The following is a 23649-nucleotide window of genomic DNA, read 5'->3' on the forward strand; positions in this document are numbered from 1 at the left end:
ATTTCATTTTACAAATGTTGCAACATATTTCTACAAATGTTACAAAAAGTGCTAATTACAACATTTTTTTAAATGTCACTATTCACTAGTATATCATATATGTAGTGGTGAGAAACTTACCATTGCTTCAAATAATTAGAAAGAAACATATGCAACAACATTAGCATAACTATATATATAAAGCACAAAGTCACCCTACCAATCAGAATAGTTAGTAACAATTAGACTCTGCATCATGCTTTAAAGAAACAAAGATTTTTTAGGCCAAAAAACTTCTAAGGCTTCATTTTACACCACTTTGTCAGGCTTTTGGGGTAAACCCCTGTACAAAATTTAGGATCAAGAAAATATTTGTGTGAGTAAAACAACTAAGCAACTTGATCAAGGTTTTAAGGACTGAGGTCTTTACATCACTGATGGCTAAAATGCGGTTAATTCAATCCTTAATGTAACTGAATTTCTTGGGACAATGAAAGTACTGGACAGTACTGGTGTTGATGTTTAAGTTATACCACCAAGGCATCAAAAATTGATGATTGAACAATTCAACCATGTAAATTTGTCTCAATTAGAATCACTTGGACTAGGAGGTACTAGGTTCGAGCTCTGCTAGTACCTTTGGAGAGAGGGAAATATAAATTTCTTTGAAAGTGCTCAGTGAATCCTAGGTCTTCCCTACCTTGGACAGGAGAACAATCCTCTCCCCAAATTTTTTTATCCAAAAAAAAAAAAAGAAAAAAGAATCACATACAAGAATCACATACAAGAATCACATTCAAGTTACTTGTGACTCTTATATCAATCATGATGCTACAATTAAGTGCTCTACAATTTCACCTCATATTGAAATCAAAATCTGTTACTTCGATTGCTGAAAATCATTCTAACTCAAGTGCTTAAACAAGAAAACAAAAAGTCAAAGACTCAATTATCAAATAATGTACTCTGATTTCTCTAATTCAAGGGTGATTGTCTTCCTCACAAGGGTCAAGAAGCTGGACAGGTCAAGTAGATGATTGAGTTCTCTTGGATGTTGTAATCGGCAATGGTGCAGTTGTCATCATCTAGTTGCTTCCTGCCAAACATCAAACGTTGCTGGTTCACTGGGATCCCTTCCACATTCATATACTTTTCCTTCAAATCGGCTATTTTGTCTGAAATCACCACCTTGAGGAGGGTCATCTTTCCATTCCCTCTCCTTACGAAAATTTGTATCTGCAGCAGAATTGCCAATAAATTTAAGTAAAATATGAAACACCGGAAACAAAAGGAAAACCCCTTTCAACCTTTATTATATAAAATAACAAAAAAAAAAGGGAAAATAATAAGACATGAATTGGAATAAACAACCAAAGCAAAGAAAAGGAGGGGATAGATAGATACCTTGGGAGTTATGCAAATTTCTAGCTTGAGAGGTTCAAAATAACCAAATGGGATCAAAAGGAACTCAGATGAATGAGTTGCTAAAGTACTTTGTTGGATATTCTTCGTAACATATTGTAACTTCAGACAACCTATTTGGGACGTAGCCGATATATCATAACTATACCTTGACTTGGAAGAGTTAGGCCCAATGCAGCTAATATTGACTGCATTTCCTAAATGCACTTCACTATTATTAAGAACAAACAATTTTCCATTAGTATGCTCTTGAAGAACAATAACTTCATCATTACTCTTCAAGGAGACAACAAAGGAGGAACCATATGAAAAGTGGATTCGAGAATCCCCATGTTTATGGTTGAAATGGTCGAATAAAACTTCAGATGAGGCAACAAAGTCACAACCAGAAAGGGGGCAGTAACATGGCACATAGATGCATTCTTCTTCATGTTTCCTCGTCTTACTGTAACTTATTGTCTCCTTGCAACCATATTTTTCATTCGGACATGGCATTTTGATATATTGCAATAGATTGTCAAAGGCTCTACAACGTTTTAAGCTAATGCGTTTTGAGCACTTGTCACACTTGTTCCCAAGATTAGGACAGCAGGTAGAGCAAACAATATGACCATTATCACACTGAATTACAACATAAAAGAAAATCGTCAAGTTAGACTTTGAATCATTTATTAGAAATAAGAGATTTCTTTGTAAAGCTTATTAGCATGCTATGTAGTCATTCCCCAAAACTCTATAGCGGTATAGCAGGTAGTTGTACCCTGTATGATGTTGGCTACATCAATGTTCAGGGAAACAAATTACAACAAGTTCTCACCACACATATATATTCCTACATATATTCAATTGATTATTAATATAAATGAAATGCTATAAGCACTTTCTTTAAGTCAAAGAAAAAAAGTTCACACCACGCACATGTGAAAGCTCAAACATAAAATGAGATACAAAATTTACACACATTCATAATTAATAATCTAAGTTCATTGTTATGAATTTTCAAATCCAATGTAAAACAAGTATTAGCCTCCAAGTACACTCTTCTTGTAGCCACGGTTTTTGTACTTTTAGCCACGGCTTAAAATACACATCTAAATTACATCTAAGACTAATATAAATTCAAGTGATTCCTAGACAGACTATATAATCGAACCACTTATTCATCATCATCATCATCATCATCATCATCATCATCATGCACACCCTCTTCACTCACGTTTACTTCTTGGATTGAAAACCGGTCTATTTACAACCAAACCTTTGGAGTTAAAAATGTAGTTTTTTGACAAATTTTTTTTTAAAAAAGCTAAATTAGTCCATACAAATTGATAATTGTCTTCTGACAATTCATAGAGACGGTTGCTTTAACTTTTAATTGAGAATATTAGTAACAGTACCTATATAGCATATCATCTAAGTTCCATCCAAAAAAACCATACGGAATTACACAAGTTTAATTAGCATAAACATAATGCATATATACATGACAACAAATTAAATATTCTCTAACATAGAAAATAATTTATGAAAACATTGAAATACACACATGAAAAACCGGAATAGTTAAGGGTTGAAAACAAATGCAACAATCAAATGCGTTTGGGTTGGAAATCATCATTGGAATGAGGCTATTCTTCTTATTAACATCATCTTTGGTGCATGACTCCATTACAAATTTACAATCTATTAATAGAGATAAAAATAAATGTAATATATATAAACTTCAGTACACCGTTAGAACTTTATATAATCAAATCGAAAATCAAGTTGCTGAGAAATACATTTTGGAAAATACTCACGGCGAATAGAGTCCTCAAGGTTGAGAGGTGTTGGCTTTTGGTCTTCCGAGGTCCTCTGTTGTTGCTTTTGCCCGCTACCCATTCAGTTCCTCCGTTTTTATTTAAATAAAAATAAAAGGCAATGACACGCATATTCATATACAAAATTAATTAATGATTAGAAAAACTATACGCCCTCCAAACACAAATATAACCGCAAAAACATTTCAAATATAAGCAAAAATTAACTATTTTTAAACTAATTAATATTATTCTTAACTAAAACATCGATTCGTGTGATGTACGGGTCTAATTAACCGTAACATGAAATGATAAAATACAATATGATAATTGCAATAATGAAAGGTATATGAAAAAAGTTGAGTAACATTAATTCAACAATAAATTTGAATAAATATTTATACAAAAAAAATTATGATATATTACGGAAGACTTTATTATAGACTAGTACATTGGAAGTCTTATTGGTATCTTCTGTTGAGGCAAAATCCACTTTTGATGTTTTAAAGATTACAAACATCTTTAATTATATTTTAAATGATTCTGATCATTTTGTTATCTAACAAGTGCTTTTGAGTGGCATAAGATTAAATAGATTCTAACAAACCACTTGCAAAGTAAAAATCCTGCAAAGCTGTTTCAAGACCATTCTAAGAACATTCTTAGCAGACAGACTGCAGTTTTGACAACAAGCACGTTTTGGAATAAGTGTTTTCTGGTTTTTCAAGTCAACTAAGAAATAAGCACTTTACAATGGACTTATGGACCAAATCACTACAGGAGATAATCTCTTTTGGGATCAACAACATGTGATGGAATTTAAGTATATGCTTTCCTAGTCACATATCATGAAGAAAACCATGAGCTTGATCAATTGTGGTATTGGCCAACCAATGAATACATCTGATATAATATCATGGACCAATCACAAAGGAACAACCAGATTTTAACTATGAGTTGTATTGTACTTATGCAAAAGTACACAAGTGGAACATTCTTCCATGATGTGTCATAGAAGTACATTTTTGTCTTATATCCTCATGTACTATTCCAGCTGGTTTTATTCTCAAGCTAAGGCTACTACTGATCAGCCCTTAGAGCTATTATACAGCTGCATTCCACAAGAAAGGAAGGATGAAGGTTCATCTTATTTGCTGGTGCAGTCAAGACTGTTTCAAGACTGATGCAAGACTGATCCTGCACACAGTTTTTCAAAACCATCTCCAACTGTCATGAGTCCTTTTCTGAGCATCCAAACGGCTATATCTGATACATGACAGTGGAAGGATGTAAGAAACAACTCATATACACTTGGCAACAGCTCATACTTATTTGGATCTTATGGATCAAAGCCTAATGGAAATCAAGACTGTTCCAAGACTGAACAGAGAATCTGCACATTATGCAGAAGTTGTCTGCTGAAGGTAGAGCACTGAGTAACAGCTCTATTTTGCCCTCCAACTGATATACTTGAAGGCCAAGCTTCAAACTCAAGCAAGCATCTATAAAAGGCAATCAAGTCCAAGGGAAAGAGCAAGAGTTTTCAAGCAATTCAAGTGATATAAATCCCATTCAATCTCTTTAGCTCAAAGTCCTTTTTAAGTCACTCTTTTGTATCATAATCTGAGTTCCAACCTCTTTAGAGTGCTTTCATCTAAGCTTCTCTTTTATAGTGAGTCTGAAATTAAGCTTAGAAACAAATCATCTATATTGTAATTGCTCAAGTCAATACGTGACTATTGATTGAGTGTTGTTTGGTCAAGGTGACTAGGAAAGTTCAAAGCTCTAGGAGCTTTGGTAAGTTGTTGATCTTAGGTCAAGATCAAGGTGAATGTGTAAGTCTTGGATCTGTAACATTTAAGTGATTCTAGTGGACAAACTCACAGGAGGTGGGGACTGGACGTAACCCAAAGATTAGGGGTGAACCAGGATAACTCTTTGTGTTTATCTTCTTTCCCTTGAACTTTTATTTTCTGCATCTGTTTTTACACAGCACAGATCATTCTTAGAACGATCTCACTGAGCACAAAATTAATTTTATTACTAACCATTTATTTTGTGACTTAAGTTTAATTTTAAAAGGTTCACAATTCAAACCCCCCCTTCCTTGTGAAAAACTTTGCTACTTCAATTGGCATCAGAGCTCTGCCTCTAAAGGTTGAGCATCTAACAAGTGCTTAGAGGAAAAAGATTCAGGAAGGAAGTATGTCAAAACCTGCAAAGTTTATTTCAGAAGGTGGATCATCAACTAGGCCTCCACTATTTGAAGGGAATGACTACTACTATTGGAAAGACAAAATGGAGCTGTTCCTAAGATCACAAGACAATTACATGTGGTCAGTGGTTGAAAATGGAGAATACACACCTTTGGCAAAAGACTCCATCACTCCAAAGCCTCAAGCTGAATGGACAACCACTGAAGCAGATAGGGTACTCTTAAATACTAAAGCTCAATTATTTATTAAAAGTGCTTTGTGCAGGGAAGAATATGATAGAATCATGCAATGCAAAAATGCTAAAGAAATGTGGGAAACTCTCAAAACTCACCATGAAGGAACCAGCCGTGTCAAGGAAACAAGAATTGATATTGGTGTAAGAAAGTTTGAGTTATTTGAGATGAAAGAAGATGAATCCATTGATCAGATGTATGGACGATTCACCATCATCATAAATGAACTCAACTCTCTTGGAAAAACATATACCACACATGAAAGAGTAAGGAAGGTACTAAGATGTCTACCTAAAGAATGGAGGCATATAGTAACAGCCATCACAGAGTCAAAAACTCTCTCTGAAGTTAAAATGGAGGACTTGATTGGTTCTCTTAAAGCTCATGAAGCAATACTTCAAGAGGATAAATCTCCAAAGAAAAAGATGATTGCTCTGGACTCTCAAACAAAAGAATGTCTTCAGCAGAAAGAAATTCTTTTTAGCAAAGACTTGCTTGATGAAGATAATGAAGAAGAATTTGCTCTACTCTCAAGAAGAATTCAAAGACTCATGATGAGAAGAAATCAAATGAGAAGAACATTTCCAAATAAGAGAAATAGTGCAAAATCTGAGGTTGACATGAGCAAAATTCAATGCTATGAATGCAATCAATTTGGACACTACAAAAGTGATTGTCCAAAACTCAAAAAACCTTTTGCAAAGAAATCAATGATGGCAACCTGGGATGAATTAGATGAGCTCCCAGAAGAAGAAGAGGAACAAGAAGCAAATGTATGCCTTATGACAAGATCAGAAACACACGAGGTAAATGCTGAAACTTGTTCTTCTTGTCAAAAAACTGAACATCTGTTTGATAACTTATTTTATGATAGCTTAAGTCTAAATAAAAAATATGATCAGCTTCAAGAAGAAGTAACCAAAATTTCCAAAGAAAAGGATGAATATAAAACTGAAAATGAGACATTAAAAGAGATAATCAAAAACATGGAAATTGCTCACAATAGAAAATTAGAAGAACATAGAGAAAATCAGAAGGAACAAATCAAACCTAACATACAAATAGAAAATAGAATACTAAAGGAAAATATTTCAAAACTTGAAAATGACATAAACAAATTTGTAAAGTCTACTAAAACCTTTGAAAATATTCTAGGATCCCAAAAATGCAGTTCTAGCAAAACAGGCCTAGGTTTTGAAAATTACAATAATCAAAAATTATACAAGAAACTTTTTGTTCCAAATAAACCCATATACAAATGTTCGTACTGTCATAAGGAAGGACATCTTGAACCCTTTTGTTTTAGAAAATCTAGACAACAAAATTATCACAGGAAACATTTTTTAGAACGTTCTCAGAACAATCTTAAAAAATCAACTCGTAAACAAACATATAGGAATTCTTCTTACCAACATAAGAAGAATCATTATAACACTAACCATCAAGGACCCAGAAAAATATGGGTACCTAAAAACATGCTAAAAATAAATGCAGGAATGTCTTCTCACAGTCAAGAAGAAGCCATGGTACTTGGACAGTGGCTGCTCCAGACATATGACTGGAGATAGACAAAGCTTTCTTTCCTTTGAAAAGAAAGAAGGAGGATCAGTTACTTTTGGCAATAATGAGACAGCTACCATCAAAGGTAAAGGTACAATTGGTAAGATAAACTCTGCTAAAATTGAAAATGTCCATTATGTAGAAGGTCTTAAACATAACTTAATAAGCATTAGTCAATTATGTGACAATGGTTTTGAGGTTATATTTAAACCTGATACATGTGAAATCAAACACTCATCTTCTGACAAAATTCTTTTCAATGGATCAAGAAAGAAAAATGTTTATATCATATACTTAGATGAACTCCCTGATGAATCATGTTTTGTGTCTCTTGAAAAAGACAAGTGGATTTGGCACAAAAGGGCAGGACATATAAGTATGAAAACCATTTCAAAACTTTCTAAACTTGATCTAGTAAGAGGATTACCAAAGATAAGCTTTGATAATGATAAGTTATGTGAATCATGTGCAAGAGGAAAACAGGTAAAAAGTAGTTTTAAAATAAAGGAATTTATTTCAACCAAAAGACCTCTTGAACTACTTCACATAGACTTGTTTGGACCAGTCAGAACCACAAGTCTTGGAGGTAAGAATTATGGTTTTGTTATTGTAGATGATTATTCCAGATTTACTTGGGTGTTGTTTTTAAAACAAAAAGATGACTCTTTTGAAGCTTTCAAAAACTTTTGCTTAAAAGTTCAAAATGAAAAGGAAACAAAAATTATCTCCATTAGAAGTGATCATGGAGGTGAATTTGAAAACTCTCTGTTTGAAACCTTTTTTAATGAAAATGGTATTTCTCATAATTTTTCTTGTCCTAGAACTCCACAACAAAATGGAGTTGTAGAGAGAAAAAATAGAACTCTACAAGAAATGGCAAGAACTATGATAAATGAATCAAATGTGGAGAAGTATTTTTGGGCTGAAGCCATAAACACTGCTTGCTATATCTTGAACAGAGTAACTATTAGAAAAGTTTTAAAGAAAACACCTTATGAAATCTGGAAGGATAAAAAACCTGACATATCATATTTTCATATTTTTGGCTGCTACTGCTACATTCTTAATATTAGAGATAATCTGGGTAAGTTTGACTCAAAATCAGACAAAGGAATATTCTTAGGATATTCTTTAACTTCAAAAGCATATAGAATTTATAACCTAAGAACTCAAGCTATGGAAGAAAGCATGCATGTAAAGTTTGATGAGTTTGAGGAACAAACAACCATAATTGCTGATGAGGAAGAGGAAACTACAAATCAGAAAAGGAAAACTAATGAAATGGAAGAATCCTCACAAGCTCCTCCAAGGACATGGAAAATGGTCAATTATCATCCACAAGAACAAATCATTGGAAGTACAGCAGATGGTGTAAGAACAAGAAGAGCTACTCAGAATAAAGAAAACAATCTAGCTATGATTTCTCAAATAGAACCAAAATCCATAGATGAAGCAATCATAGATGAATCATGGATTGAAGCTATGAAGGAAGAGCTTCTGCAATTTGAAAGAAATGAAGTGTGGAAGCTAGTACCTAAACCTCAAGAAAATTCAATCATTGGTACTAAATGGGTCTTTAGGAATAAACTTGATGAAGAAGGGAAAGTTATAAGGAACAAGGCAAGACTTGTGGCTCAAGGATATAATCAACAAGAAGGTATTGATTATGATGAAACCTTTGCACCAGTGGCCAGGTTAGAAGCAATTAGAATACTACTTGCATATGCATCTCATAAATGCTTAAAACTTTTTCAAATGGATGTCAAAAGTGCTTTTCTAAATGGATTTTTAAATGAAGAAGTCTATGTTCATCAACCACCTGGTTTTATTAACCAACATAGACCAGATCATGTTTTTAAGCTAACTAAAGCTCTTTATGGGCTTAAGCAAGCTCCAAGAGCATGGTATGAAAGATTAAGCACTTTCCTTTTAAACAATGGTTTTTCTAGAGGTAAAATAGATACCACACTTTTTAGAAAGGAAAACCAAAATGATCTTTTAGTAGTTCAAGTTTATGTTGATGATATCATCTTTGGAGCTACAAATGAAACAATGTGTGAAGAATTCTCAACCCTCATGCAAAGTGAGTTTGAGATGAGTATGATGGGAGAACTTAGATTCTTTTTGGGTCTTCAAATCAAACAACTTGAAGAAGGAATCTTTTTAAGTCAAGAAAAATATGTCAAAGATCTCCTCAAAAAGTTTAAGATGAATGAAGCTAAGATTATGCCTACACCAATGCATCCATCAACAAGCTTGGACAAAGATGAAAAAGGAAAGGATGTATCTGAAAAAGAATATAGAGGAATGATTGGATCACTCCTTTATTTGACTGCAAGTAGACCAGACATTGTCTTCTCAGTAGGTTTATGTGCAAGGTTTCAATCATCTCCAAAAGAATCACATCTTACTGCTGTCAAGAGAATTTTTAGATACTTGGTGGGAACACCTGATACTGGTTTATGGTACAAAAAGGGTTCACATTTTGATCTTATAGCATATTGTGATGCTGACTATGCTGGGGATAAATTAGAAAGAAAAAGCACAAGTGGAGCATGTCAATTTCTTGGAGAAGCACTTGTAAGTTGGTGTTGCAGAAAACAAAATACCATAGCACTTTCAACAACTGAAGCAGAATATGTGTCTGCTGCAAACTGTTGCTCTCAAGTGATTTGGATCAAAAACCAACTTGAAGACTTCTCATTAAGGTACACAAATATTAAAATTTTATGTGATAATACTAGTGCTATCAATTTATCAAAAAACCCTATTCAGCATTCAAGATCAAAACATATTGAAATAAAACACCACTTCATTAGAGATCATGTTAATAAAAAGGAAGTTGAATTAACCTTTGTGGATACTGAAAATCAATTAGCAGATATTTTCACTAAGCCATTAGTAGAAGAACGTTTTAATTTTATTAAAGAAAAATTAAAAATAATGAAAAGCCCTGTCTAAAGAACAGTCTTAGAACGTTCTTGGTGTTGATCAAATTTTATGACCTCCTCTGCGCTTAAAATAATTTTTTTTTAATAAGTAGTTTTAAAAAGAGAGTAAAAAACCAGTTGTATTACCTACAGACCTAGGTTACTATGCTTATAATAATAGTTAGTACATTTAAGATAGAATGAGTAAGTTTTAGTTTAGAGTTCCAAGGCAAATAGTACACTTAAGTACACCTACTCTCTTTAGACAACCCTTCTTCTCTTCCCTCTTTAAAATCAAATCAATAACTGCTCATTTCTTTTCATTCTTCCTTCCAAAACCATCGATCTTCTTCCATTCTCAATGGCAAGAACTAAGAACACCGGTCGTATTCCTGCTCCCATTCCTCCACCAACTGCTGAAAATGAATCACCATCTCAACCGCCTGTTCCACCTCCTTCTCCCATCTCTGAAACCATCTCTGAACGATTCACAACCGCTCCTAACTCTGATACGGAAATTAACCAACAAAATCCAACAAATTCCTCAGTGGAATTAGGAAATGCTGAGAAGATTATTGCTGAAACAATCATGAAACTATCTCAGGAAGATGTGTCAAAATCAATCCCTCAACCCTCTAATACTGTTCCAAAACCCTTCATTGTTTACACAAAATCCAAATCCAAATCAACCAAAATCCCTCAAGTAAGAAGATCAGCTAGATTGTTATCTAGTGGTGGAACTAAGAAACCTGTCATAGACAACACCATTTATGAAGTAAATGATAGTGACTCTGAAGAATTGGAAACCACCTCTCTCACTCGTCACACCAAACCCTTATCCCAAATTATTGAACCGTCCAAATCAACTCAAACCACCAAATCTGCTCCTGTCAAAACAAGAACTCCAAGCAAAGCTTTTCTTGATCATTTGGAAAAATATGTTGCTGAAAAAGGAAAAATTTCAAGCTCTGAAGAAGAAGAAGCTGAGAAGAACTCAGTTGATGATGGAGAAAAAGGGAAGTCTCCAGAATTTGAAGAACCAACTCTAACTCAACTGCTACCCAAGAACATGGTAATCCCTCTTATTCACTACTCTGAAAGAGAAGATTTTGATTTATTCTGGAATGGGAAACCTGTCCCTAGCTGTAGGTATTATGACTTTGCAAACCTAGCTAGTGGAGGTATTGATGTGATGAAGCTTACCGAATCACAGGGTTGGACTCACCTGTTTAGAATGAGAGAAACTGTATACCCTAGAGTAGTTCAAGCTTTCTATTTCAATGCCAAAGTTGATCCTGAGAATGATCTAATTAAGTCAACCCTTAGGAATGTTGAAATCAAACTAACCCCTGAGATCTTAGGTAAGTATCTCAATCTACCCATTGATGGAGCCAAGTTGATTGGAGACACTTGGTACTCTGAAGCTCAAGTTAAAAAGGAGGATTTAATTCAGGAGATGTTTGTTGCTGAAGGTACAAAATTACCTCAACCACCTGCTTCTTACCTAAAGACTGAATACAAGGTGCTATTCAATATGGTCCAAAACCATATCTTTCCAAGAATAGGTACACGAGAGAAAGTTTATGATGGAGATTTAATGGTTATGCATCATCTGGGAACTGGGAAAAAGCTGAACCTACCCTATGTTATCATTCACAACATGATAGAGGCTGCATCTTCTGGTTCTAAGAAAATCACTCTACCCTATGGAATGCATCTGACTAAGGTTTTTAGAGAATGCAAGGTAGAGCTCAAGAAGGAAAAGAGTTTTAACAACTCTAAAGTGTTTGATTTGAAAAACTTATCTCACATGAAGAAAGCAGCTGATGAACCTACTGTAGGTGAGAAAAGAAAGAGAGAAGTTTTTGAAGCTGACAAAAATTTAACTGCTACTGGTAGTGTAGAACAGTCTGAGAACGTTCTCAACCTTGCTTCCTCTGCAAATCACAGCTTGGAACCTACTCCAACAATTTCTGTTCCTTTTGTTAATCTTGATGTCTCACTTGGCTTTGACTCAAGCTTTGGATTAAGCAACCAACCCACTCTTTCCCAAAATGCTGCACATGTCCTTGAAGGATTATCCACCAATCCAAGGTTCACCAACAAAGCTCTTTTCTCTCCACCATTCTATGATTCTCAATCCAGCTCTGATTTTCTTAAGAACCTGCTTAAAATTCCAAGTCCTGAACCTCCCCAACTTCAAATTCCCTTGTACTCTGCTGGTAATTCATTACCCTCCTTTCCACCACACTTTGGCTCACTAAAATCCTTTTGCTCCTCTGGTCAAAACATTGAAGATGCTGCTCCACATGCTGATAATCCTGCTGCTGCTGGTCCTAGCACCAGACCTAAGAGAACCAAAATGGAGAAGGATGTTTCCAAAACCAAGAGAGAAACCACCAAGATTTTGGAAGCTATGATGCAGCAGAACAATCTGCTTATGCATATCATGCTTGAGCAACAAAACTATCGCACCTGGCTCTGTGACCATGTTTGTCCTCTTCTCAATATTCCTCATCCTCCAGCTCATCCTCCTCCACACATCCCTGAATTTCCTCAGCCAGAGAATGATCCATCATCTGATGCTTCCAGCCCTACTGTGTCTCCTTAAAAACCTTTGCAGTCCCTCCACTTTTTGTGATGACAAAAGGGGGAGAAAAAGAAGAAGAAGCTTGTTTCAAGAATGCTAGGATTTTTAATATTTCTGCTTATGTATTGTGTTTGTTTTGTGTACTGTGTTTATATTTTGAAAACTTTTGATGACTAGATATTGTAGGAAGTTTTAATCTTAGGATAGAACTTCTAGCATTATGTAATCTAAGTCTTAAGTGTTTGTTTCTTGTTGTTCTGAATCATCTTTTGGTCCTAATCCTGCTGAACACATGATTTGTTATGCTTATTTGAAGTTTAAATGATTAAGGATGTGTTATGATTCAAGAACTTTTATCTAGCTCAATTTTATCTTGATAATTTGAAATTGAATGCATAAATTGAGGGGGAGCTTTTTGATAAAAACACTAGTACATTTATCATTTGATTAAATCAGAAATCATTTTTAAAATCTAAATTAAAGAAGTTTGTCATCATCAAAAAGGGGGAGATTGTTGAGGCAAAATCCACTTTTGATGTTTTAAAGATTACAAACATCTTTAATTATATTTTAAATGATTCTGATCATTTTGTTATCTAACAAGTGCTTTTGAGTGGCATAAGATTAAATAGATTCTAACAAACCACTTGCAAAGTAAAAATCCTGCAAAGCTGTTTCAAGACCATTCTAAGAACATTCTTAGCAGACAGACTGCAGTTTTGACAACAAGCACGTTTTGGAATAAGTGCTTTCTGGTTTTTCAAGTCAACTAAGAAATAAGCACTTTACAATGGACTTATGGACCAAATCACTACAGGAGATAATCTCTTTTGGGATCAACAACATGTGATGGAATTTAAGTATATGCTTTCCTAGTCACATATCATGAAGAAAACCATGAGCTTGATCAATTGTGGTATTGGCCAACCAATGAATACATCTGATATAATATCATGGACCAATCACAAAGGAACAACCAGATTTTAACTATGAGTTGTATTGTACTTATGCAAAAGTACACAAGTGGAACATTCTTCCATGATGTGTCATAGAAGTACATTTTTGTCTTATATCCTCATGTACTATTCCAGCTGGTTTTATTCTCAAGCTAAGGCTACTACTGATCAGCCCTTAGAGCTATTATACAGCTGCATTCCACAAGAAAGGAAGGATGAAGGTTCATCTTATTTGCTGGTGCAGTCAAGACTGTTTCAAGACTGATGCAAGACTGATCCTGCACACAGTTTTTCAAAACCATCTCCAACTGTCATGAGTCCTTTTCTGAGCATCCAAACGGCTATATCTGATACATGACAGTGGAAGGATGTAAGAAACAACTCATATACACTTGGCAACAGCTCATACTTATTTGGATCTTATGGATCAAAGCCTAATGGAAATCAAGACTGTTCCAAGACTGAACAGAGAATCTGCACATTATGCAGAAGTTGTCTGCTGAAGGTAGAGCACTGAGTAACAGCTCTATTTTGCCCTCCAACTGATATACTTGAAGGCCAAGCTTCAAACTCAAGCAAGCATCTATAAAAGGCAATCAAGTCCAAGGGAAAGAGCAAGAGTTTTCAAGCAATTCAAGTGATATAAATCCCATTCAATCTCTTTAGCTCAAAGTCCTTTTTAAGTCACTCTTTTGTATCATAATCTGAGTTCCAACCTCTTTAGAGTGCTTTCATCTAAGCTTCTCTTTTATAGTGAGTCTGAAATTAAGCTTAGAAACAAATCATCTATATTGTAATTGCTCAAGTCAATACGTGACTATTGATTGAGTGTTGTTTGGTCAAGGTGACTAGGAAAGTTCAAAGCTCTAGGAGCTTTGGTAAGTTGTTGATCTTAGGTCAAGATCAAGGTGAATGTGTAAGTCTTGGATCTGTAACATTTAAGTGATTCTAGTGGACAAACTCACAGGAGGTGGGGACTGGACGTAACCCAAAGATTAGGGGTGAACCAGGATAACTCTTTGTGTTTATCTTCTTTCCCTTGAACTTTTATTTTCTGCATCTGTTTTTACACAGCACAGATCATTCTTAGAACGATCTCACTGAGCACAAAATTAATTTTATTACTAACCATTTATTTTGTGACTTAAGTTTAATTTTAAAAGGTTCACAATTCAAACCCCCCCTTCCTTGTGAAAAACTTTGCTACTTCATCTTCACCATCATCGTCGATGATCAATATTTATAATCCTTCTCTATAAGTAACTCTAGAAATCGCAACATACAACTGTCCATGTGAAAACATGGACGACATAAGATATATCCCAACATGCATACTTTAAAGATTGTCCCTGACTCTTATTAATAGTCATCGCAAAAGAAATCATTAAAGGAATTTGTCGCCGTTGAAATTTAAAAGGAATTCTTACGTCAGATGGTGTCAGAGAAAATCTAGGTATGAAAACCTGATCAACAATATTACTTCCTAAAATAATTTTTCCTTTAAGAGCACGTTTTTCCAATCTCGTAATAATAAGTCAGATTTAATTAATGTAAATTAATTCCGCAAGAAATTTAATTGATTGATACTGTGAGTCAGACTTAACCCTTTGTGGACATAATTTTAATCACAATTAGTCTACATGCTATAGTGGTTGAAATGTTGTATTGTAATAAAGTGGTGTGTGTTCGAATCCTAGTCAAGACAAACTTGTATTTTTTTTAATAAAAAATAGCAATATAAAAATGGAGGGAATTAATTTAGGTTTAGGGTTTGCTTGTGTATCGACGCTTATATTATAAGAGATATTATAAGAGATATACCCTTATTTAATTTTATTTTAGGCATTTATTTCACTTTTACACTTTTCAAAATGGGTAATATAGTAAACTTAACTCGTGTTTTGCATTAAATCAAGAAAATTAACTACACTTAACTAAATTTCTTAAACACCGCGTAAACAGTTTTTTAAGCTTATATTTGTTACCAGAGGGAGTAGAGTACAACATTATTAAATAAGGGTCATGCTAAACAATGCCACAGACAATTGATTTTAGGGTTCAAGTCGGATTCAGGGACAATTTTAGGATTCAAGTCAGGTTTAGGATCGATTTTAGGGTTTTTGGCCGATTTTAGTGTACAGATTAGGATTATGATCGATTTTATGTGGTTCGTTTGATTTTTGTTTTAGGTCGATTTTAGGGTTCAGGTTAGGTTTTGGGTTGATTTTAGGGTTTTTGGTCAATTTTAGGGTTAAGTTCGAGCTTAGGGTCGATTTTAGGTTTTTCGTCCGATTTTTTTGGATCCTAATTTAGGGTTCAGGTTAGGTTTTTGGCCAATTATACGTTATTCTGCTGATTTTAGGGTTCAACTCAGGATAAAGGTCGATTTTAGGTTTTCCGTCCGATTTTTTTGGGCCTATTTTAGGGTTTAGGGGTTTCAGCCGATTTTAGGTTTGAGGTGGGGTTTAGGTTTTACATCCGATTTTAGGGTTCAAGTTTGACTTATGGTTTTGGCTGCTTTCTTTTTCTTTTTTTTTTTGAAAGGTTTAGTTAACAGTTTTCCAAAACTTGGCTTTAATTTTTTTTTTCAATCTTAGGAACCGTTTGACCTAATAACAATTTTTAAAAGCACTACTAAGACAAAAACAACTTATATAGCAGGTTGCACCAGTTTTTAGACAGCAAGAGAGAAAAAATTAATTTTTAAATGGAAATTGGTTGATTCCGTTTTTGTCCTTGGCTATCGATCTCTTTCCTTAATTCATTTCTAGAAAAATTATCTTTCTCTTCTTTTTCAAGAACAACAACAACAAATCTAGACTCAAATTCTAATCCAGAATTTTCATCACCCAATTTAAAAAGTCTTCTTTCTCTTTTCTTTTCTTTTTATAAACAAAAAGAAAAAAAGCCACTATTTTTCCTTCATCTCATTATCTCTCAAATCCGAAATTTTTAGTTAAATTATCGGATTTGATTTTATTGTTTTAAAGATATTATAAAGTCTGTTTTTTAGTTGCAGAAGATCTTACGATGTCTATGGTGTAATTTCTTTTAATTTTAAAAAAGGGTTTTTACCCGCAATTGATTTAAAAGAGTGACAGATAAAACTCATGGCCCAGAAAGGAGGAAGAACGCCGCTGTAACTGGATAGGGGCGGTGGCGGCGCCGCCAGAAACGATAGGATGAGGGATCTGAGATGCAATGATGGGATGAAGAAGATGGAATGCAACGTGTTGTTAGTATCAAGGAAGAAGGAGAGACACGCTTATTCCACTCAAAGTTGCAAATGGCATCAATTGGGGGAAAAAGTATAGACCAAGAAGTTGTTTTTTATTTTTGCAGAAGCTTGCTATTAGTGTTTGTCAATTTGGGTAAAAAGTCTTAGAGAAGAATTTGCAAAACGCAGAAGTTGTTTTTTTTTATGTAGAAGCTTACTATTAGTGTTTGTTAATTTGGATAAAAAAAATCATTTTTTCAACATAAAAGAATTTGCAGAACGTGAAGAAAGTTGAGAAAATCATGGTTGAAATTGAAAGGTTTGAGAAGATGGAAAGTTAAAATCCAAACAATATTACCTCCGTTCCATTTTATAAGACTTCATTTAACCAAATACCCTATTTATATGTCTTATTTTGATCATATTTTTCTAAAATCGGCAGTTTTAGTCAAACTTCACGGCCCGTTCATTAAAACTAGGTTTATATGATATTGTTATTACAATCGGTCTATATATTCGGAGTTCAATCATCAAAATTCTTATTTTCATTTGTTTGTTAGTCCAATTATATGATATTAAACGGTCGGATTCATAAAATTTGAAATCTTCAGTCGAAATCTATAGTTTTAGTCACACTTCATGGGTGTTTCATTAAAACGACGTTTCCAGTGAGATTGTTATTACAATTGGTCTATACATTAGGGGACCGATCATCAAAATTCTTATTCTCATTTGTTTTTTAGTTTAATTAGATGATATTGAACGGTCAGATTGATAAAATTCAAAATCTTCTCTCAAAATTTGTAGTTTTAGTCAACTTCATGACTATTTCATTAAAACTATGTTTTTTATACGACTATTATTACGATCTATCTATACATTCGGAGTCTGATCATCAAAATTCATTTTCTCATTTCCTTGTTAGTCCAATTAGGTGATATTGAACGGTCTGATAGATAAAATTCAAAATTTTCAGTCAAAATCGGTACTTTTAGTCAACTTCATGACCCTTTCGTTAAAACTATGTTTTTTATGCTTCTATTATTACGATTTGTCTATACATTCGGAATCCGATCATCAAAATTCTTATTCTCATTTGTTTTTTAGTTTAATTAGATGATATTGAACGGTCAGATTGATAAAATTCAAAATCTTCAGTCAAAATTGATAGTTTTAGTCAACTTCATGACCATTTCATTAAAACTATATTTTTTATACGAATATTATTACGATCTGTCTATACATTCGGAGTCTGATCATCAAAATTCCTTCTCTCATTTCTTTGTTAGTCCAATTATGTGATATTGAACGGTCTGATAAATAAAATTGAAAATTTTCAGTCAAAATCGATAGTTTTAGTCAGCTTTATGACCCTTTCATTAAAACTATATTTCTTATGCGACTATTATTACGATATGTCTATACATTCGGAGTCCGATCATTAAAATTCCTTTTCTCATTTATTTGTTAGTCCAATTAGGTGACATTGAATGGTCGGATAGATAAAATTCAAAATCTTCAGTCAAAATCGGTAGTTTTAGTCAACTTTATGACCCTTTCATTAAAACCATGTTTCTTATGTGACTATTATTACGATATGTCTATACATTCGGAGTCCGATCATCAATTTTTTTCATTTGTCTATTAGTCCAATTAGGTGATATTGAACAGTCGGATTGACTATTATTATAATCGGTCTATATATATTCACAAGTAACAAAATGCTCCTAATTAAATACCTTTAATCAAAATTAATTAATCAATTTACCAAAAATCTGAATTCAATTTTCTTTAATATAAATTAATTAGGTCGCTATATTACTTTTTAGATTTAGGTCGCTATATTTTTGTTATTACTACTATTTCCGTCCTTAATTATAAGACATTGTTTGACAAAAATGTACTATTCATTTATTTTGTTCTGACCGTATTTTTTTAATAATATATAAATCTAAATATTAGCATATATAAGATCTTGTTCAATTTGTTATGATGAGTGTTTTCAAAATATTAAATTTTTATAATTTTTACTAATAGACAACTAAAGATATTAGTGATCAAAATTGTGCATTGACTTACGTACAGTGATCAAACAGGGTCTTATAATTAGAGACGGATGAGGTAGTATAGTGTTTACTACACACTCTTTTTAACATATAAAAAATAAATGGACGTGATGTATTAAATGATTTGTGTAAAAACATTATTATTATTATTATAAAAAATAAATGTTTGGTTACTCAAATTAATTTGATTGAGTTTGAATTAATTTGTTATCAGGGTGTTTTATTCCTCAAATTTAATGTTATTTGATGCTTTCAAATCAACAATTTCATGGTGTTTTTCAACTTGGATTGGTAATGTTGTTGGTTTATTTTGATTGGAAATCAAGCTTCAGTGACTGCACAAATGTTTATTTGCCAGTTTTTGTTTTGTTAAACTTGGATTGGTAATGATGTTTATTTACCATCTTTTATCAACTGCTTAATATCATACTCTTCTTTTTCTACTTCTCTCTTATTGATTCAATGAAACTAAAAAAAAGTGTTACTATTGTTCTTTATGTTTCTGGATTGTGTTTTATTCAAAGTACAATCCAAGTGTGTGAAAGGGTGTGATATAACTTTAGGTTCTTACTATGTCATGCCTGCATTTAAATTCGAAAATATAACAGGTTTCATGCAATCAATGATTGTGTCAGTGTCTTATTCTTCTGATATATGAAGCACGAACTCCGATACGGACACCGCGACACGACACACACGGACACCGCGGCACCGTTAATGTAAAAAATACAGGACACCGACACCGCTACGTATTTATAAATGATATAAATTGAGAATCAAAATATATACATGTAAATCTAAGTTAAGTAAGTTATTTCTTAAAAAAAGTTTTAAAAATTAGATATGATAATATTTTACCTTTATTTATCCATCTACTTTTGAAAAAGCTAAAAATATTCTAATCAAAATTTACATCTTCAATCTCTCATCGATCAATATTGTTGTTTCGACACATCTTTAACTCTTGTAGATATGTGTGAAATGTGCCTAAGAAGAGTATAAGCAAAGAAGAAACAATTTTTTTGGGACACTTGTCCGACACATGTCGTACGAGTGTCTTACAGGTGTCGAATATCGATCAAAGGAGTGTCAAAATTGAAATAAATGTGACTTAGATGCTCAAACACTCAAAGTAAAACAATTCATATATATCAAGGAAGATTAATATTAAACATAGTAAAAACATCATATAATATATTTAGATCCACATCCCATTTTGATATACAAAACATAAACTTTTATTTCTATATGATCATATAATAAGTAATATTTTTAATCATTTAAGCGTGCAAAGAATCCGAGGGTGTAATTTTTTGATGGCTTCTCCAACACATCGGCTCCGTAATTGTTAGAAGATGATCCATTGTTAGCTGCCAGGGTGAGACAATAGTTGGTCTCATCATCAATAATTGCGGATATACCATTGATGACTTTCTCGTACTTCAATTTCACCTCATTATTTTTCTTATTGTACTCTGTAAGAGCAAAATTAGCGATTTCGATCACATGTGGATCGCTGATGTTGACAAGACTCGAATTGCTTGTTGATATTGCTTGATTTGTTGCAGTTGAGGCAAACAAAACGACGAGAATAAGAACAAGGGATTGAAATTTCATGATTGTAATGTTAATTGTTATCTTTTCAAGCTTCACAAATACTGCTTGTGTGAGTAAGTCTTAGCTGATTAGGATTATATATAGTACACAAATTATATATGAAGTTGGTAATATTTATTTACTAGTGAAAATAATTAATATATAAAATTAAGTCAAATCAATCTTTTTCAATTGCTCAACCTAGTCAAATAATATCACATTAAATTAAAGAAGACTAGTCAAATAATATTACATTATATTAAAGAAGCTTACATATATGTTAAATAATTATTCATTTATTTCTAATTATAAAGTAGTCAAATATTATTTATTACTTAAACGGTCAAATATATATATATACATCCTTCAATTTTTATCGATATTTCACCCAAGTTATATATATCAATTTGGTAATATCTTTTTAAGCCGTAGAAATAATTATAATAGTCCATGTGTGCTTAGTTCAGTTGGCAATGCAGACGGTAGAAGTTCGAACTCCGATCATTCCACTTATCTATTTTAAGGGTGGAATTTCAGCCATTAGATTACTTAACAAAAAAAACTATAATAAAAAAATAACATCTATCTTATTAACATTAAAAATATTTTAAAACATAAGTCAAAAACAAAACAAAAAAAACAAAAAAAAAAAATTGATATGCTAAAAATTAAGGGTCTGAACAAGACAACTTCAGTTATATTGTGTTAGATTTTAAAACTGTTTTTGATAGTGGACGCGGCAATATTTGCGACTGAGAGCAAGGTTGGCATGCGGGAGCTGTTTTGCGACATGCGAGATGAAACAGGTACATACATTGCAGCAAGCTCTGAATGGTGCATGGCTGCCAAGACAACAGCCTAGGCAGAGGCTTGGAGTTTTCTTAAAGGCCTTCAATGGGTTGCCTCTTATGATTACCACCATGTGCTTATTGAGTTTGATTGTAAACATGTAGTGGTGAATGATGTGTGCGCAGACAAATTAAATCGCTCTGAATATGGTTTAATTGTGCAACATTGTAAGACTTCTCTTAGAAATCAAAACAATTACAAAGTTGTGTTTGCTAGACATCAAGCAAATGGGAGTGCTCATGCTCTTTCACGGGCGGCTCTATCTTACTCTTCGCCCAATATCTTTGATGTAATTCCAAATTGTATTGCTTCTTTTATCATTAATTAAATGTCTTAAGTTTTCTTGTGTGAATAAAAAAAGTTTTGGAGGGGTGATTCCAGCCCAAAATTGATTTTAAACCACTCCTCTCTAATAGACTAAGAAGAAGATTAGAAAAGTGGTCACGGCTAGGGTTGGAAAACGTGAAGAAAAGAGAGCCCTATATATATATATATATATATATATATATATATATATATATATATATATATATATATATATATATATATATATATATATAGGGAGTACTTCAAGTGAGAGCAATGTCTTATAATGAGAGATGAGAGGAGAACTTAATAACCCTTAGATTAGATTTACGGTTGAGATTGTTAATTAATTAAAAAACTCTTGTACACTGTTTTCTTCTTTCACGCACCCACGTTTCTGTTTTGCCGCAAAAGTTTTCCGTAATATCAGTGCCGCCATCACCCAAACCCTTCTCTCTATACTGTTTTTTTGCCTCTCTCTTTGTAATCATCTTCTCCAATCGTATGAGGTAATCCCGTGCTTTTTCCTGGCTCATGATTTTGTGTTCCTGAATGTCATTTTTGGTTCTTTTGAATGGTGTTGTTTATGTTATGCATATTACAGTTGCCCATTGAAAGACATTTGTGAAAAGAAAGAACAATTCCTGAATGTTAAGATCCTTGAAAATACAAGGATGTGAAGAGGGCGAACTAAGTAAAAACATAAATGATCTCTATGAATTTGAGACTTTGATTAACATTGATCGGCCTTTGACAGATTCTGTGCTCCAAAAGCCTTTTACTGAAGAACAATGTAAGAAAGCTTGTATGGAAGATTGTTTGTGTTCTGTGGCTATTTTCAGGGAAGGTAATAGTTGTTGGAAGAAGAAGTTACCACTCTCAAATGGGAGATTTGATGTAACACTTGGTTCTAAGGCCTTTTTGAAAGTGAGAAAAGATAATACCTCCCTTGTTCCTACAATTCCAATAATTGTGAACAAGAATAATAACAGACAAACTTTGGTTTTGGTTGGTTCTGTGCATTTATTGTAGCAATATGTGTCTGCATCTCCTTCATTTTTCAGTACAAGAAGAAGCTTAGAAGTGCTAGCAAAAGTGGCACTTTTGTTGAAATTGAATCCAATTTGCGTTGCTTCACATATGAAGAGCTTGAAGAAGCTACCAATGGATTTGACAAAATAATAGATAATCAAATAATTAGACTCACTCAAAATTGTTAATACTCTATAGATGAGTAATTAGTAGTAATGTGATATAAAGCAAATCCAACTAGACAACCAAAAGATGTATTTAATACTTGGGGCATTTTCTCATACATTATGTATGCAACTAAATAATACAAAAAACAATCATTCCCCAATTTGTTCGACTGTTTCTATATATCTTTGTTCCTTCTTTGGTTTGATGGGTACCGAAAGAAAATTAGATTTACTCTCTGACCCTTAATTAGGAAGACAAAAAACACTAAAAGATGGCCTTTATGAAAAGCAGAGAAGTTGTTCACAGTTTTAAAAAAAGAAAAGAAAAAAGAAAAAAGAAAAGAAGAAGAAGAAGAAGAAGAAGAAGAGAGAAGTGATTCACAAAACAGAAACGTGGGTACGTGAAAGAAGAAAACAGTGTACAGGAGTTTTTTTAATTAATTAACAATCTCAACCGTAAATCTAATCTAAGGGTTATTAAATTCTCCTCTCATCTCTCATTATAAGACATTGCTCTCACTTGAAGTACTCCCTATATATATATATATATATATATATATATATATATATATATATATTATTTTTTTTTGAAAACTTGATATCCGGTCTTAGGACCGACTAATCCAAGGGGACCAATCCCACCGCCCACTATATATATATATATATATATATATATATATATATATATATATATATATATATATATATATATTAGCTTAAATTATTTTTTT

The 23649-nt window shown here is 33.0% G+C and overlaps 3 protein-coding genes across 3 annotated transcripts; 1 reads left to right on the forward strand and 2 right to left on the reverse strand.

The window, feature by feature from the left end:
- Nucleotides 1-621: 621 nt before the first annotated feature.
- LOC123923969 (E3 ubiquitin-protein ligase SINA-like 7) lies at nt 622-3069 on the reverse strand. The gene is made up of 3 exons (XM_045976720.1): nt 2948-3069; nt 1384-2022; nt 622-1215 (listed from the first exon to the last, which is right to left on the reverse strand). Exons 1-3 carry the CDS (start codon nt 3017-3019, stop codon nt 988-990), a joined length of 939 nt encoding a protein of 312 aa, XP_045832676.1. The 5' UTR covers nt 3020-3069; the 3' UTR covers nt 622-987.
- Nucleotides 3070-5405: 2336 nt separating this feature from the next.
- Nucleotides 5406-7217, forward strand: LOC123922574. The gene has a single exon (XM_045975278.1). It carries the CDS (start codon nt 5406-5408, stop codon nt 7215-7217), a length of 1812 nt encoding a protein of 603 aa, XP_045831234.1.
- A 13023-nt stretch (nt 7218-20240) lies between these two features.
- Nucleotides 20241-20585, reverse strand: LOC123922575 (cysteine proteinase inhibitor 5-like). The gene has a single exon (XM_045975279.1). The coding sequence runs from the start codon at nt 20583-20585 to the stop codon at nt 20241-20243; it is 345 nt and encodes a 114-aa protein (XP_045831235.1).
- Between the last annotated feature and the right edge of the window lie 3064 nt (nt 20586-23649).

This window comes from Trifolium pratense, linkage group LG4 (assembly GCF_020283565.1).
Source record: "Trifolium pratense cultivar HEN17-A07 linkage group LG4, ARS_RC_1.1, whole genome shotgun sequence".
NCBI lineage: Eukaryota > Viridiplantae > Streptophyta > Magnoliopsida > Fabales > Fabaceae > Trifolium > Trifolium pratense.